General features: G+C 33.1%; 10 protein-coding genes across 10 annotated transcripts; 7 read left to right on the top strand and 3 right to left on the bottom strand.

Annotated features, from left to right (window-relative positions):
* Nucleotides 1–113: 113 nt before the first annotated feature.
* Nucleotides 114–3,575, bottom strand: cubi_02701 (uncharacterized protein; the record flags this gene model as incomplete). The annotated part of the gene is made up of 1 exon (XM_029019712.1): nucleotides 114–3,575. The coding sequence occupies one exon, from the start codon at nucleotides 3,573–3,575 to the stop codon at nucleotides 114–116; it is 3,462 nt and encodes a 1,153-aa protein (XP_028875119.1).
* An 807-nt stretch (nucleotides 3,576–4,382) lies between these two features.
* cubi_02700 (uncharacterized protein) lies at nucleotides 4,383–5,324 on the top strand (the record flags this gene model as incomplete). Its single annotated transcript, XM_029019711.1, has 2 exons — nucleotides 4,383–4,486; nucleotides 4,556–5,324. The coding sequence occupies 2 exons, from the start codon at nucleotides 4,383–4,385 to the stop codon at nucleotides 5,322–5,324; spliced, it is 873 nt and encodes a 290-aa protein (XP_028875118.1).
* A 192-nt stretch (nucleotides 5,325–5,516) lies between these two features.
* On the top strand, nucleotides 5,517–7,757 carry cubi_02699 (uncharacterized protein; the record flags this gene model as incomplete). The annotated part of the gene is made up of 1 exon (XM_029019710.1): nucleotides 5,517–7,757. The coding sequence occupies one exon, from the start codon at nucleotides 5,517–5,519 to the stop codon at nucleotides 7,755–7,757; it is 2,241 nt and encodes a 746-aa protein (XP_028875117.1).
* A 5-nt stretch (nucleotides 7,758–7,762) lies between these two features.
* cubi_02698 (uncharacterized protein) lies at nucleotides 7,763–8,668 on the bottom strand (the record flags this gene model as incomplete). The annotated part of the gene is made up of 1 exon (XM_029019709.1): nucleotides 7,763–8,668. One exon carries the CDS (start codon nucleotides 8,666–8,668, stop codon nucleotides 7,763–7,765), a length of 906 nt encoding a protein of 301 aa, XP_028875116.1.
* Nucleotides 8,669–8,914: 246 nt separating this feature from the next.
* cubi_02697 (ribosomal RNA processing protein 43) lies at nucleotides 8,915–9,790 on the top strand (the record flags this gene model as incomplete). Its single annotated transcript, XM_029019708.1, has 1 exon — nucleotides 8,915–9,790. The coding sequence occupies one exon, from the start codon at nucleotides 8,915–8,917 to the stop codon at nucleotides 9,788–9,790; it is 876 nt and encodes a 291-aa protein (XP_028875115.1).
* Nucleotides 9,791–10,120: 330 nt separating this feature from the next.
* On the top strand, nucleotides 10,121–10,759 carry cubi_02696 (GTP-binding nuclear protein RAN TC4; the record flags this gene model as incomplete). Its single annotated transcript, XM_029019707.1, has 1 exon — nucleotides 10,121–10,759. The coding sequence occupies one exon, from the start codon at nucleotides 10,121–10,123 to the stop codon at nucleotides 10,757–10,759; it is 639 nt and encodes a 212-aa protein (XP_028875114.1).
* A 445-nt stretch (nucleotides 10,760–11,204) lies between these two features.
* Nucleotides 11,205–12,134, top strand: cubi_02695 (uncharacterized protein; the record flags this gene model as incomplete). Its single annotated transcript, XM_029019706.1, has 1 exon — nucleotides 11,205–12,134. The coding sequence occupies one exon, from the start codon at nucleotides 11,205–11,207 to the stop codon at nucleotides 12,132–12,134; it is 930 nt and encodes a 309-aa protein (XP_028875113.1).
* Nucleotides 12,135–12,152: 18 nt separating this feature from the next.
* Nucleotides 12,153–13,211, bottom strand: cubi_02694 (uncharacterized protein; the record flags this gene model as incomplete). The annotated part of the gene is made up of 1 exon (XM_029019705.1): nucleotides 12,153–13,211. One exon carries the CDS (start codon nucleotides 13,209–13,211, stop codon nucleotides 12,153–12,155), a length of 1,059 nt encoding a protein of 352 aa, XP_028875112.1.
* A 282-nt stretch (nucleotides 13,212–13,493) lies between these two features.
* Nucleotides 13,494–14,827, top strand: cubi_02693 (uncharacterized protein; the record flags this gene model as incomplete). Its single annotated transcript, XM_029019704.1, has 4 exons — nucleotides 13,494–14,036; nucleotides 14,084–14,368; nucleotides 14,444–14,657; nucleotides 14,718–14,827. 4 exons carry the CDS (start codon nucleotides 13,494–13,496, stop codon nucleotides 14,825–14,827), a joined length of 1,152 nt encoding a protein of 383 aa, XP_028875111.1.
* Nucleotides 14,828–15,191: 364 nt separating this feature from the next.
* On the top strand, nucleotides 15,192–15,638 carry cubi_02692 (uncharacterized protein; the record flags this gene model as incomplete). Its single annotated transcript, XM_029019703.1, has 1 exon — nucleotides 15,192–15,638. One exon carries the CDS (start codon nucleotides 15,192–15,194, stop codon nucleotides 15,636–15,638), a length of 447 nt encoding a protein of 148 aa, XP_028875110.1.
* Between the last annotated feature and the right edge of the window lie 75 nt (nucleotides 15,639–15,713).

Below are 15,713 nucleotides of genomic sequence, written 5' to 3'. Positions count from 1 at the left end.
TCAAATTATGGATCAAAGTCCTAAGATTCCTGATTCATCTTTTTTTTTGTTGGTATCTCTGTTTTTGGCTTTAAAGCCAGTTAGTTATTTAAGTGTTTGATAAAATTAATTAATTAATTAGATAGGAATTGAGAAACCTGGGTAGTTACTCTTTTAGCACTTAGAAGAGCTCCCTGAATAGAACCGAACCCATCGACAGTAGTTCCATCTCCTGCAAAATACAGATGCCCCTCAAAGTGTGGCTTGATTAATTGATTAATGTTAGTCTCCTTGCTGTTGTTTGAGTGGATTGGAATGCTTCCTAAGTAATAGGGGTCATCCTTCCAGCTCTTAACAGAGAAGTCTACCAACTCAATTTCGAGTTCTTTCGGAACAATCTCCTTAAGTAATTCAAAGCAGATGTTAGCAAGTTCTTGGGAGCTCAAAGATTCGGAATTTGGAGTAAAATCAGATTCTGATCCTCTATTGAAGGATAGCTTTTCTGCTAAAGGAGCAGAAATACCACACATAATTGTGTTTGGGATATCTCTATGGGTGTACATGGTTATGGAAGGGTGATCTAAATGGTGGATTTTATCTGCAAGACTTGAAAAGTACATGTCAAGCTCCTTGTCGCATTTAGCGGAATTTGATGTTAAGGATGATGGAGAGCTAGAGATTATGTTGCTGTTTGTACTTGGAGTAGAGCCTGAGTTTGAAAGAATTGGAGTAATATTTAATTTGAGGAATAATTCTGTGTAGCTGCTCATATCCAATAGCTTAATAGATCTTATGGTCTCATAAGGTAACGATGGAATGAACTTAATGGAATTCTTTGATTCTGATATCTTAGAAACTTGGCCTTGAAGCCCATTTACCTGACCAGAATTATTCTCAGATGACTGAAAACTCTTCTTTAATACTCCTATAGGAAGAGTACAAATAACACAGGATGAGCTGAACCATGTTCCATTACTAACTCTAACATTAACCTGGTCTGTCTCGCTATTATACAGTATGTCAGATACTGGACTATTAAAGTGGATATTATTAAGTATATCATTATTTTGGATTAGCTTTTGTAGCTCACAGTCAATAAGATCACATTCATCAAAGCTTCTTTCAATAAGGGATTCTTTCTGTAGTTGGACATAGTGGAGAATATTAGCAGGAGTTTTGAATCTTTCAAAGTTGTTTTTTGGGTAACACCAATACTCTCTCCAAGGGAGCTCTTCAAACCCCACAAATCTCGGTAATCTTTCCCAGTAAAACTGTTCTATGTTTTTGAAAAGATTTTCTCCATAGTCTCCACATGTTACTTTTTCAATGTATTTTTTTGAAGATGTGGAAAGATTCTTTATATTTAGCCGTTTCAAGGAAAGTGGTAGACAATAGTTGATAAGAATCCACCTCCAGTTTACTGTTTCCCCAAATTCCTTGATTCTCTGAAGCACAAGTTTTGCAGGATTAACTTTTTCAAAATATTCATTTCCACTTTTGCACATAAATTCTTTGATAGGAGGCTCTAGAACTGCTGAAAGAGGATGAAACATATCAATTACAACTTCTTCAAGCAGCTCAACAGAAAGTCTGATTAGTTCATTTGCAATTGAAACAGTTTCTTCGGAAAGCTGAATAACAGATTCTTCCGTAATTTGATCGTTATTCTTTTTCTTCTCTGTTTCTCTGTAGTTCTCTTTAGAGTCTTTTTTTTCCCTGTAAAAACATATTTCACTTGAAAGTCTTTTTTTGTGGTTTGTCCATTGACTATAACTGGAAATTCGCCCAAAAGGAATATTTTGGGCTTCTAGCACAAGGACATTGAGACCCTTATTGAGTAGGGTCTCTGCAGACTTGAGACCAGAAACTCCAGCTCCAATGATTATAACATCATATGTTTTGGAAATTGCATTAGTTCCAAGACCAGCTTTTTTTTGAAACTTCTGGCAGTTCTCGTCTTTATCCATTGACCATACAATCCAAGGAGCAAGGAAGTATCGCTGCAAAGTTTGAGGAAGAGAAAGCCAAGTTAACAATTTTGGGAAGAACGCCTTTCTCATTGCTTTCTCAGCACCATAATATTTAAGAGCATCGAGGTCCCACCTTCTTCCAGCTTCATCATAGGTCTCAAATGGGCCGTAGACTCTCAACATCCCATTTTTTGCAAATTGTGTATAGTAGCCAAGCTTGTTTCCTATTTCACCATAGAATATGTTCCTATCATATGAACAAGTTACCTCTAAGCTTTGCCCAGTTTCAAGCTGACAATAAGCTTCCCTTCTGGATTCTAAGATCCCTCCAAATTCTACAACGCTAACAGAGCCATAAGGAGTTTTCCATTTCATGTTGTACTTGTCAAACTTGATTAGTGGAGTATTTGATGGCAAAAGAGAACAGAAATCGTGAATAAAGTGAGCAAACTTATCAGTTGGCTGGGCAGTTAGATGTTGACACAGAGCACAGACGAGCTCCTCACTTAAGAAATTGGCAGCTATAGGACTACATGGATTGCTGCTTTGGATATATAAAATACATAATTTACAGAAAACTCTTCCACATGCAACACAATTGACAAATCTTGACTCGTTTTTTGTATCTTTACATCCATTTTGACGAATATTGGCCTGCTTTTGAAAGCAAATTGCGCAGGATCCGTCATTAATACTGCTTAAAATGAATCTTTGTTGATTTTGAAGTATCTGGTTTCCTCTATGAATTCTTCTAGGAACTATTGCAGAGTAGCTTTCTCCAAGGGCAGTAATCATTAGCGGAGCTGATTGGTAATCCTGATCTCCCGTCTTTATATTAACAGCCTTAAATTCCAGAGCAACAGCTCGACTCTCAAAAAAGCCGCCATGTTGTTTAAAACTAAAGTGTTTTCTTTTCCCATCTTTTCTTCTTCTCCAACATCCCTGACGCTTTCCACTCAGTTCAATATGTAGTCCATTTCCATTCATCAAACCACTTCTTACTTTTCTAAGAAAAGTCAGGTCTTCAGAAGTATGAAATGCCCAATGCCATTCTATTGGAGCTCTTGGGTTGACAGAATTTCGCTGATTATACTCATTTTGGTATTCACAGATAATACAGGTACTTAGCTCCAGGTTGAATAGAAGTACATCATGTGCTCTGGAAAACTGTAGGCAGGGATTACAAACAGATCTTCCACATGTTTCAACAATACATGTAAATCCTGTAACGTCAGAGTTACTGGGACATGTTTTAATCGAATTGATATCAGAATAAATTTTACTCCCAAAGCTTGATCTCAAAATGCTACCACATGAAAAACATATTAATCCTTTTTTCATCATATTTAAGAATTGTGAGTGAAATCTAATAGAAGAGTTATTTCCAATTCTTTTCTTATCTTTAGCGTTTTTATGAGATTCTGCATTCATTACACAGTTTTTGATGCTGTTATTCTCTTGGTAGTAGCTTGAAATTAGTCCTTCAAATTGATTTTTAATTCCTCTGGTTTTGTATGAATCTGATATTTGCATTAAATCATTCTCTTTATAATTTCTTCTAATTGATGTTTGCTCATTAATTCTGTACCAAAACTCATTTTTTGTTTCCCCCGGTGTATTATTCATTATTCCAATTCTCAGGGATTTTCTCTTGTTTATCTTTATTTGGTATTCAACTTTTTTTCTCCTCTTTCTCTCCTTTTCAATTTATCTCTTAGCTTCCAATTAAATCTATCCTATTAACTAATGACTTTTTAATTGAAACCAACTATTCAGATTTACCTGCTTGAATAAACTTTGATTGTAATATACAATAATAGAAATTGTAAAACTAACAATAATTAATTGTAATCAGTCCTTAACTTTAATTCTTACAATATTCAATTCATTCAAAAAATTCAAACCTTTGTCTCTTCTAGTCAAAGATTTAAATATTTTTTTTGCATGCTAATTAATAACATTTTTCTAAGACTTGCATTAGAAAATGTGGGGCATTTAATGACAATTTTCTGCATGTAACGCCGGCATCGAGTGTTGTTTGGGCGCCAATAATAAGTATGGAAAAAATATGTAAAAGTTGAATTCTGAATTGTATCTAAATCAAGTAAATTCACCAGAATTAAATTAAGTCACTTTAAGCCATATTTAATAGTTTTGACTTGATTGCATTTTCTTTTTCAGTTACTTTTCGTTTTCTTTTAGAATTTTTTGGAGCAAACTTATTTTGGAGAAAAGTCTATTTTTAGCGCCCTTAATATATTTATTTTGCAAAAACAATTATAATGGGAAATTGAACCAGGAATTATCAGTCAATTTAAAAACAACTTAGAGAATAAATATTCTTTTTAAATCATTATTTAGGGTCCAAAGGAATACGTTGATTTGCCGATATTTTTGAAGTTTAGATTTGATTAATCAGTATTCTTGCTTAAAATGAATACTATAGTCAAAGGCTTCTATAACAGCATATTTAAGCAGAGTAAAAGATTGGAGGAGGCAAGAGGTGCATTTAGAGAAGGAGATGTTGAAAGATCAATGTAAGTTTTGTCCTTCTATTTGTTTAAAAACCTATATCTAATTTTAATTAATTATTTCCACAAATTTAGTTTAGTGCACAAAGAATATACTCATACAGAGGAGCACCTTGGTGCACAGAGTGAACTACTTAAGGTTATAGTTTTTGGAGGTCTTGATGGAATTGTCACAATATTTTCGTTAGTTTCTGGTTGTGTTGCTGCCGGATTTACAACAATTCAGCTTCTTACGATTTGTATGGGTAGCCTTTTAGCAGATGCATTCGCTATGTCTGTTGGAGAGTATGTTAGCTCCAAAGCTGAAAAGGATTTCGTTAATTCCGAGGAACAAAGAGAAAGATGGGAAGTCGAAAATTGCCCTGAAGAGGAAATAGATGAAATGTATAATATATACCTTTCAAAGCACGGGTTTTCTCCAGAAGATGCACGGAAAGTTGTCGATTTAACATTCAAATACAAGGATTTCTTTATCTCAAATATGATGTTTGAAGAGCTGGGATTGGTATTCGAACCTGGCGGCTCCTCTCAACCTTCTTCGCTAAAAACTGCCACTTTCATGTTTTTTAGCTTCTCTTTATTTGGGCTCATACCAATGGTCTCTTTTGTATCTTTTAAATACATATTTTCCTTATCAAGTCTACTTGACCGTCATTCTCAAGTACTTTCTTATACTACAGCTTGCATTTGCTGTGCTCTTACACTATCCATTTTGGGATATATCAAGGGGAAGTTCTGCAGTATGCCCCCTGTAAAATCCGCATTAACAATGCTTTTTAGTGGACTAATATCAGGCATTGTCTCTTATTTTGTTGTAACCTTTGTTACATACCTTACAAGTTAATTTGCATTTTCAAAGTGAGGTGGAGCGTTGCCCGCTCCCGCCCAAACAGTCTATTAGGGATTTTTTGAATTAGTTATTTTGAGTACGATTATAATTTTATTCTAAATCTTTGCTTATTTCCTAAAGCTTAGATTCATTCAAGTTTATCTATGCTGTTCATTTTGATCTTTATTCCTTGAGATTTAGGATACAATGGCTCCCATATCGAAGCGTCCAAACTCGAAATCTAAAAATGAAAGTTCAAGATTTGTAGGTTCTACTAAAAAAATAAGGACGAACAAAAAAGATTTTGATTCTGATAGTACTCTAAGTGACTTTGATAGAGAAGTAACTGGCTCTACCTTGAAATCCTCAGATGTTTATTTTAAATGGATGCAATTTGTCCAGAATGACTTTAAAAACAATACAATAGAGCCTTTAAAAGGAGAAAGTGATACTGTTAAGGAAGTTAAAATTTCAAACAACCATGAAGAAGAATCGTCTGAGGAAAGTCAGATTGAAATGATTTTTACTGAAAAACAACGAGATTACTTCACTGATTATACTAATGAAGGTATACAACAAATTCCCGAAGCTATTTACAAGGTGAATCTAGAAACCAAAGAAAGCAGTGAGAAAGAGATAGTAAGTCTTCCAGGATTTAGTCCGTTTAAGTTGGAAAATGTTCAGAAGTCTGAAAGAATTAGAATGATTGAAAAGTCAATATTGAAAACTCCTAAACTAAGAAAAGGAAAATTAATTTTAGATGATTTTCAATTAGAACCCAAATTTGTGCAAAACTGGAAAAAGCATATAGAATCTTTTGGAACACTGGATTCTCATGAATTAGAAGAGCTCAATATTTTTTTTGCGATTATTAATGGTTATATTGATGTAGAATATTCAAATTTAAAAGCAATTACTTCTCCCTGGGTAATATCACTTTGTATATTACATATAAGCAAACATATATATAAATCCAGGCAACTTGTAATGAATAACAACTCAAATTTACAAGAAGCCATTAAGGATAAGGCCAATTCAAATATCGACCACTTGGGAGATGATAGATTTAGAGATCAAGGATTTAATAGATGCAGAGTTTTAATTTTGTGTCCATTTAAAGGGATTGCTAAACAGTTTGTGGATACTTTGGTGGCGATATTACCCCATGGAAAAGTTGTAAGAGGATATGATAGATTTGAAGAAGAATTTGGATTTCCTGATAATTCTTCAGAGAATAAAGAAACCAATAAAGAAAGTAGTGAAGAGCTGAATGAAGATCAGAAAGTTGAAAATTTCAATTATCAGAACGACCAAAGTATAGAAGAGAAAATTGGCAAAAACGATGAACTCTATAGGTATCTTTTTGAAGGTAAAGACAATGATGATGAATTTAAGCTAGGTATTCAGCTTACAAAATCTGGGATGAATTTATATAGTTCATTTGATAATTCTGATATTATTATTGCTTCTCCACTGGGTTTGAGGAGAGTAATGGGAATAAGTGAAGCCGAAAAAAAACCAGATGTTTCATTTTGTTCAAGTATTGAAATTTGCTTAGTTTTCGCAGCTGATGTGATTTTCATGCAAAACTGGGATCATATTCTTGACATATTTAAAATAATGAACAAGCTTCCTAAAAAATCACTAGGGAACTGTGATATTAGAAGGGTGTATCATGCATTTCTGGATGGCAAATCAAAAGAGTTTAGACAAACAATAATGATTTCTACATATAGAATGGAAGATATTAGTTCTTTAATCAGAAACCAGACACAAAACAGAAGAGGGTTTATAAGATTATGGAAACCACTAGAAAAAATGATAGGCTATACGGAAAAGAAATTACCATTATATAATGCACCCAAATTAGTGGAAGGTATTCAACAAATGTTTATTAAAACAGGTGATTCAGGTTCGCCAGAGGATTCATTACTTAATTACTTTAGCTCAACTCTTTATCCTGATATTCTGGCTGCTTTGGATGGGAAAACTCAAAGAGTTCTAATTGTACTTTCAAACTATGTTACATATTTGAGGGTTAGAAAATATCTTCTTCAACAAAACGCGATCTTTGCCTCCTGTAATGAGTCTACATCAAATGCATCTCTTTCTAGAAATAGATTTGCATTTTATAAAGGGGAGCTTCCTATTTTAATAACTACGGAAAGATTCTTATTCTTTAGGAGATACCTTCTTAAAGGCGCAACAAAAGTCATATTCTGCGGTCCACCAATCTACCCAAGCATTTATCTGGACTGCATTCAAAGTATTAACTTTTCACAAGGACCAGATAAAAGTAATCCAAAATCTTCTGCTCCATTGGCCATTACTCTTTTTCACTGGCAAAATTCTTTGGCATTGGAAAGAATTGTTGGCACATCAAAGTGTTCAAGTTTGATTCAAAATGCAAAGACATCCAAGCCAGTAATATTTAAAATATCAGTATAATTATTCTATCTTTTAGATGCATACAAAGTATGAAGTTTTCTCACCAATGCTCTTTGATCTTCATCCTTTTCTTCTGTTTCTAGTTTTCTATTTCCTTCCAGTATTTTCTTAATTGAGATCTCCTTCATTAAACTAGAATTTCTGTTTCTAATATAGTTGTATCTTTGAGGAATACTAATTACGCCTTTAATTGAATTTGAAGATCTTGCCGTGTTTGTAAGATTAGTTGAGTTCGATTTTGGAGCGGGATTTGATTTAGTTTCTGAACTAATTTTTAAGTCATCCATAGAAAATCTGACCATTCTATCTGAATTGATTCTTCTGCTGACCGTATGTTTTGGAGAAAGGTTGTCTTGTTCTGAATAATCATCCGAGTAATCGTTAGATTCCTCACTATCTGACTCTTTTTTATGAGAATTTTCATTATTTAAATATTCAGAATTCTCATAATTAGAATCAGCATAGTTTTTAGGAGCCTCGTAATCTAAATTTTCGTAGGTAGTGGAAGTAGACACATTTTGAGATGTAAGAACAGATTTTGCATGTAGTGAATCATTATCACGTTCAACCATTTCTACGGATGTCGTTTTAGTCAATGAGTCATTATCTAGAGTTTCTCTAAATATTATTTCAAGTATTTTCTTTTCTTCAGACTCGATTGTCCTTAGAGCACTTTCCAAAAGCTGTAATTCCTCTTTATGAAGTTTGATCAGATCCCTAATAGCATTTTTCTGTACAACACACATATCATGACGCTTCTGAAGCATTGAGATTTCAGTTTTGACAGAAACTAGGTCATTCTTTTTGCTGGCCACGTTTTCCTCTGGAATAATTGGATGAGTTTTATTCAATGTTTTTGCTTTCTTGATTAATTCTTCAAACTGCTCGGTAATAGTCTTAGAGCTTTGCATCCTAGTCTATGACACTCAAGCAAGCGTACTTGTAAGAAATTATTTTAATTTTAATGAATTGGCCATAACAAGTTTTAAAGATTTTAATTCGTTATTTTTCGTAATTATTTTTTATACATGCAAATTAGCTGTCATCCTCTTATTTTTTGGCGCCTAAAACTTAAAAAGTTGTTATGTCAAAAAAAATTAAAGAATTAATAGTGAACGAAAGATACCGAGATTTAGAGCTTTGATATTAGTTTTAAGATGAATAAGAGTTCACTTTGGTATTTAAGACCTGATGAGTACTTGAATCGTTTCTTAGAACAAGGAGTAAGGTGCGATGGAAGAAAACCTGAAGTTTGTAGGAATTTTAAGCTAGAATTGAATAAGCTCAGTTCTAATCACTATGGAGCTATCTCAGTTAGAATAGGAAACTCATCATATATTGCCTGTTGTAATCCTCAAATAATCCACACGGGGTTTGATCAAGAATCGAATAATGTCATTACCAATTCAAGAATAAATGTTTCTTTAGAACTTCCAACAATATGTGGATTTACGGGAAACTCTAATCACTCAAACTTTGTCTCAAATACTATCACTGAGTGTCTAAATGATACCCGAATCATTAACAAGAAGGCTTTTATAACCAAATTTCAGGATAAAGAGATACACTGGGTAATTGACATTAATGTGGTTTGTTTATCTTACGATGGAAACCCATTTGATTACACATTAATTGCAGCTATTGCTTCTCTTTGTAACACTTCTCTGCCTGAAAACCTTATTTGGGATGACACTTACAATTGGTTTAGATTTTCCTCGGAATCTATTTCTAAAAATGAGGTTAGGAAGGAACACAAGATGCAGGATACTTCTGAATTTTTTCTTAAAAAAGTTCCAATATTCGTTTCTTTTTCATACCTTAATGACAGCATTTGGGTTTGCGATCCAAACTATATGGAGGACTCAATAGGAAGCACAGTTACTATTTGTTGTGTTGATGATCAAATCAACACTTTACAAACTCAATGTATTAGCAAATACACTCCAGGGAGGTTAAAAAACGATCTGAGTCAACTTATTGCAGTTGCCTCTAAACGAGCAGATGAAATAAGAGCATGCCTATTAGGAAAATAAGTTATTACAACGCTAAACTAAAAGTAGAATTATAGCTTACAGTTAGACGCCACAAATGTGTAATTATATAAATATCTAAACCCATATCTACCTAATTGCATCGAATCATCTTTTTTCCGTTTTTTCACATCTTTTAAAAATAACAATTTTTATTAAGAGACCCAGTACCAAAATGCCGGTACAAGAAATCATAATATGTTGCCGCCTAATCATGTGGGTGTAAGACAGAATGTTACTTGAGGCCTATAAAAGGTAAAAATACACAACCCTGGTGTAATCTATAATTAAAAAAGATTTTTAGTGGAAGATTGCCAATCATTTAGAAAAAAAATGGCAGCTCAAGCACCCGAATTTAAGCTTGCATTAGTTGGAGATGGAGGTGTTGGTAAGACTACACTTGTTAAACGCCACTTAACCGGAGAGTTCGAAAAGAAGTACATACCGACAATTGGTGTTGAGGTCCACCCGTTGAAATTTAACACGGACTTTGGCCCATTAATATTCAATGTTTGGGATACTGCAGGCCAAGAAAAATTCGGAGGACTTAGAGATGGTTATTATATAAAGGGACAATGCGCTATTATTATGTTTGACGTTACATCCAGAATTACATATAAGAATGTTCCGAACTGGCACAGAGACATTGTTCGTGTTTGTGAGAACATTCCAATTGTTTTGGTAGGAAACAAAGTTGATGTTAAGGATAGACAGGTTAAAGCGAGGCAAATTCAGTATCACAGAAAACGTAACCTTCAGTATTACGATGTTTCTGCTAGAAGCAATTACAACTTTGAAAAGCCATTCTTGTGGTTAGCTAGAAGATTAACAAATCAGCCGGCTTTGCAATTAGTTGGTCAGCATGCAAAAGCTCCTGAAGTTAATATTGACCCATCTCTTGTTGCTCAGGCTGAGAGAGAATTGAGTGAGGCAGCAAATGCGCCAATTGAAGATGATGATGAAGACCTTTAAGTGAATCAAGGACTTTTTTCAAAGCCACTATCTTTTAAAGGTACATCTTTAAGCTCGACTTTCTCTGTTATCTAGTCAATATACCTGGCAATCTAGATTGAATTGCTTCTATTTTTAAGATTTCTTTCCTAAAGAAGTCACTAAATTTGCTTGAATAAGGTTTATTCTAGGTTACACGGTATTTTGAATATTTTAATTCCCTTATAAAGTACAAGATTGAAAGTCTAGTAGTCTACTTAATGATTATCATTGTACTGTGCTATACAACGTACTTTTTTCTACACTTTTTTTCTGAATATATTTCCTCTTGTTCCCATGTTCTGAACTGAAAGGATTTGTCCATTTGTAGGTTTGGCGCCACGCATTTTTGAATAGTCAAATTTAGCCCAGTAATTAAATTTAGATAAATAGGTAGAGATAAACATTTTGAGGAAAATCAAGTATCATGTTTAAATTAATCGGATTTACTTTGTCTACTAAGAACTCAGATGATAATGGGAAATTTGAGTTTAGAGAATTTGGGTTAACTTTGTCTCATATCACATTAACAGAAGGTACTCAAGTAAGCGTATATGTCAAGTTCCCAAAGGACGAAGGATATTTACAAGAGGATTTAATTATAGCAACAGTAACTAAGTCCCAGCCAAATGCTTGTATTCACCAGCAAGAATTCCCAACAGGCTCTGTATTATACTGTAAAGGAAGCGGAGTTGTAGACTGTATTGCAAATCTACCTATTCAAGACTGCTGTGAAAATGGATGTTGTGAAGCCAGCCACCCTAGTGATGAAGAGTCTGAAATTAATTCCATTGGAAGCAATGAAGAGGGGAAAGATATGGAAATGGAGGATTTGGATATAGATCCAGAATTAGACTCAGTATCTACAGCCTCAGAGAAAGAGATTAAGAAGGATGGGAAAAAGGTAATCAAAGCAATAGAAAAAGTGAAGGTGGAAAAAAAACAGAAGGCTTCCGCATTGGTAAATGACATAAAAAAGAATCAAGATGAAATGATTTCTCCAGGATTCAAGAAGGAGTTACCAAGTGGATTAAAATATGAAGTTTTATCAATTTCAAGAAATGTTAAATCAGACACTCCTCAAATTGCTTTAGTAGGAAGCAAGGTTAATGTTAAATACGAAGGTAGACTAGCAAAGACAGGTAAAAAGTTCGATAGTGGAAATCTTTCATTTACTATTGGAAGTGGACAGGTAGTCCCTGGGTTTGATCAAGGAGTTAAGGGAATGATAGTAACAGAGACTAGAAGAGTCTTCATTCCTTCAAAGTTGGGATATGGTGCAAGGGGATGTCCTCCTGTAATACCCAAGAATGCTGATCTTATCTTTGAAATCACATTGCTTAGTACTAAACATTAATTTTTTTAGATGAATTAATTATTCTAAATCATTGCTTGTATCATCCTTATATAGTTTTTTGAGTGAAGTGGGAACTCTTTCTTTTTCAAATACTGACAATAGGTCAGATCTAAATGATGAATTCATCTTCTTGATTCCTACTACCTGAAAATGCCCTATATAATCATCGTAATAAATTAAAACTATTCGTTTGAATCCCTGTTTATTTCCAAGCGTAGGGTAGAAGATCCCCCTATTCTTCCATAGAATTATGACCTTAACGTCATAGATGCTCTCGATATAATTCACATCCCATTCATTTCCCCAGTGAGTGTTTCCAGGTTTGGATAAAAGTTTGTGTACCAAAAAGGCCTTTTTAATATTTGTAGATACATCTACTCCATAAACAAAGTCATTATTTAGTATACTAGCTGGAGACCATGAATCTTGCCATTCACCAATTGCCTCCATTGTAGCAAGTATGTTCATTCTTTCTAAATAGATTGTTTCGTTCCAATTACTCAAAATTTCTGTAGAATTAAAACCTGAACTAGAGCCTGTGTAGGTGCTATTAGTGGAATTTGAGGTACTTAAAATATTTCCGGCTGCATCAATTATCTTATTAATATCAACAGCTTTTACGTTTTTGTTGGGACTATAAATTGAAGTAGTGTTAAGACCTACAAAACGGTCTGCAACTAACATTCTAAGTGAAGAAACATTGGTGTTATTCAAATTCAAGGATGATATAATGGAGCTGTAGAGGCAGTCTCCTCCTCCTCCACAATCTCTGAAGCAAACCCAATATCCAAATCTCCTAAATCTCTTTTGCCAGATAAAAGAAACGTCCTTCCATTGGTACTTTGACCTTACTAGCTTGGAAAGAGTTCCACAGTAGTTAAATGGCGCAAGTCTAGTTAATAATGAATGCGAGTTAGAAGTTTTAGAACCAATATTGTGTCTTGCATTAATTTCTTTCTGAATAACGGACTCATCCACCTCATGTAATGCAATTGACTTTGGTGAATCGATAGAAAAGACCCTAAAGTCGTATATGAAGGAAAAAAAAGCAATTGAAAGTAAGACCCTTAAATGCATTTCCACATTTAATACTTTACACGCTTTTTCTTAACGATGTTTCATATTTTATTTCAATAAAAACTTGAACGTATTGTGCTTTTGGGCGGGAAAATAAGATTTATTAATAAGTTATTTTTTTTTTAAGAAAATTGCATTGTAGGCCCAAAGGAATAAGGTTAGTATAAGTAAAAAATCAAATCAAAATAACTTTTGGAAGTTCTATGGTTGTTTAAGATAATTAATCTGAGTTATTGATTAAAAGATTTGTTTATTGCTTGTTCTTTAGTCGTTGCACACAAAATGATAAGGAGCACAGAGGATACCGTTTTTGAATATGATCCAGAAAATAGGAACGAACAGGAATCCCAAAAAAATGAGAATTTTCCTTCAAATGATAGCCCTTCGATATTGAAGTCGTACAGAAGGCTGGTGAGTAGTAATGAGCAAATGATTAATGGTGAATTAGTGAAAACGGACTATTTAAAGTTAATTAAAGCTTTTTCTACTGATGAGAATATTAAATTAAATAGACTAAAGGGAACCACTCTGAGTAGTGAAGATATGAATGGCTCATTGGTTCGTATAAAATCTGAGATTTCTGAAATAGAAGATATTATAAAGACTTACGAGGCTATTAAGAAGGGAGAAAAAGAAGTAAATGCAAATTTGAATATTGCGCTTTTAAATGATTCAACATCGCTTTTATCTGAAATTGAAGATATTAAGAACAACTTAAATAGCTTGATTGATAAACAGAAATCTTTGGAGAATTCAATGAACTCTTTAGATACACTAAAACAACATAATTTTACAACAAAAGACCTGCTTGATGAGCTTTCAAACGTAAGTTTAACTCAATAATAAAACTAAAAAAAATGACTATTATTTAGTGTATAAATAGCGTTAGTAATATTAACTCAGAAGAAGGAGCTAACAGTGCAGAAAAAGAGATCGAAATTTCGATTGAATGCTTAAAAAATAATTCAGAAAACGCTCTTGATATAAAGAATCTTCTAGAATTGGAGAGAAGAGTTTATGAGATAGAATCCAAAATAGGTATTGATAGACTCTCGGCAATGCCGTATTCTGATATTCAAAGTGCAATACATAACATTTCTCAAAGGCTTTCACTTCTCGATACAAACAGGTTAGAGGGAATTTTTAGAAGAGTGCAGGTAAGTTTGATTTAAAATAATAAATTACAGCAGAATTTATTCCTAATTCAACCAAACAAATATAATTTTTTATAGGCATTATCTACGTCTATTGAACAACTTAATAAGAAAAGAAAAGACTTGAATGATTCCTTGTTTAATGAAACAGATTCTACAAACATTACCAAACTATATGATATCATTCAAAAATGGAAGTGTACCGGAGCAGCATTACCATTTATACTAGAGAGATTAAAGCTTTTGAAAGCTCTACATCAAGATGTCTCTACAATTAATTCAAGACTTACAGGTAAGACTAAAATGATTATTTGTTAATTACATCATGAATATTAATAATCTTTTGTTTTAGTTATGGAGTCGCAGCAAATTGAAGTTGAGAAAACTCTGGAAGTGTGCAAGTCGTCATTCACAAAACTCAGCTCCTCTATTGAACAAGTTTGTAAAAACTTACAAAAGTGACTATATTTTTAATATTGTTTAAAGCTTTTTTATTAAATAAGTTACATTCATTACGATTTAAGTATTAATTAACCGTTTCACTGTTGATTTAATTCCTAAAATCATATTCCATTAGTTTCTTACTGTTTAAATATTATTTTCTTAAATCATAATGTTAATTTACATGTAATACTCACAACTGCATGCAAATATTGTCCATGCAATTTCATGTGGATGCCACGTGTCAAAAAAAATATTTATTACGTAACAGTTATTGTGGCAATGATACAGAATTTGCATGTGTAATAATATTTCGAATAATTGAGATTTTTTAATTAGAATTTTTACCTTAAATAAATTAATTTTTTTAAATTTGTAATAAGAAATGATAGCAAATAAAAGGTTAATATTTATCATTTTTGGTTTACTTATTGGATTAATAAGTTGTCAGGAAAGAGAAAATATTTCTATTGAAAGTTCACTGAACGAAACAAATATCCCAAGTGAGCCAGCTAATTTAAGAAGTTTGTATGGTAAAGGTCAATACAACACTGTATATGAGCCAGTATATATGCAAAAGGTGCAATATGTCCCAGCAAAGACTTATAAGAAAGTAATGTATTCGGTTCCGGAAAAAAGCACTTATGTAGTTCCTCAAAAGCAACAAATGAGATATGTTCCAGTTGGTTATGCAAAAGGAACCCCTTCTCCACCACAAATGTATGTACCAGTTACAAAATCTGAACCTAATGTTTATGTTCCTGTAACTTATAGCAAGGGAATGAGATATTTAGAAGAAGAAACACCAGAAAATACTGTGATTCACGAGTAAATAAATTGATAAATCAAATTTATTATTAAAAAAAAAATTTGAGATAAGAATAAACATCAATAAAAATATACAAGT

This window comes from Cryptosporidium ubiquitum (assembly GCF_001865345.1).
Source record: "Cryptosporidium ubiquitum isolate 39726 chromosome Unknown contig_1, whole genome shotgun sequence".
Taxonomy (NCBI): domain Eukaryota; phylum Apicomplexa; class Conoidasida; order Eucoccidiorida; family Cryptosporidiidae; genus Cryptosporidium; species Cryptosporidium ubiquitum.
The sequence above is the reverse complement of the archived record's forward strand: the minus strand, read 5'-3'. Positions and strand labels throughout refer to the sequence as shown.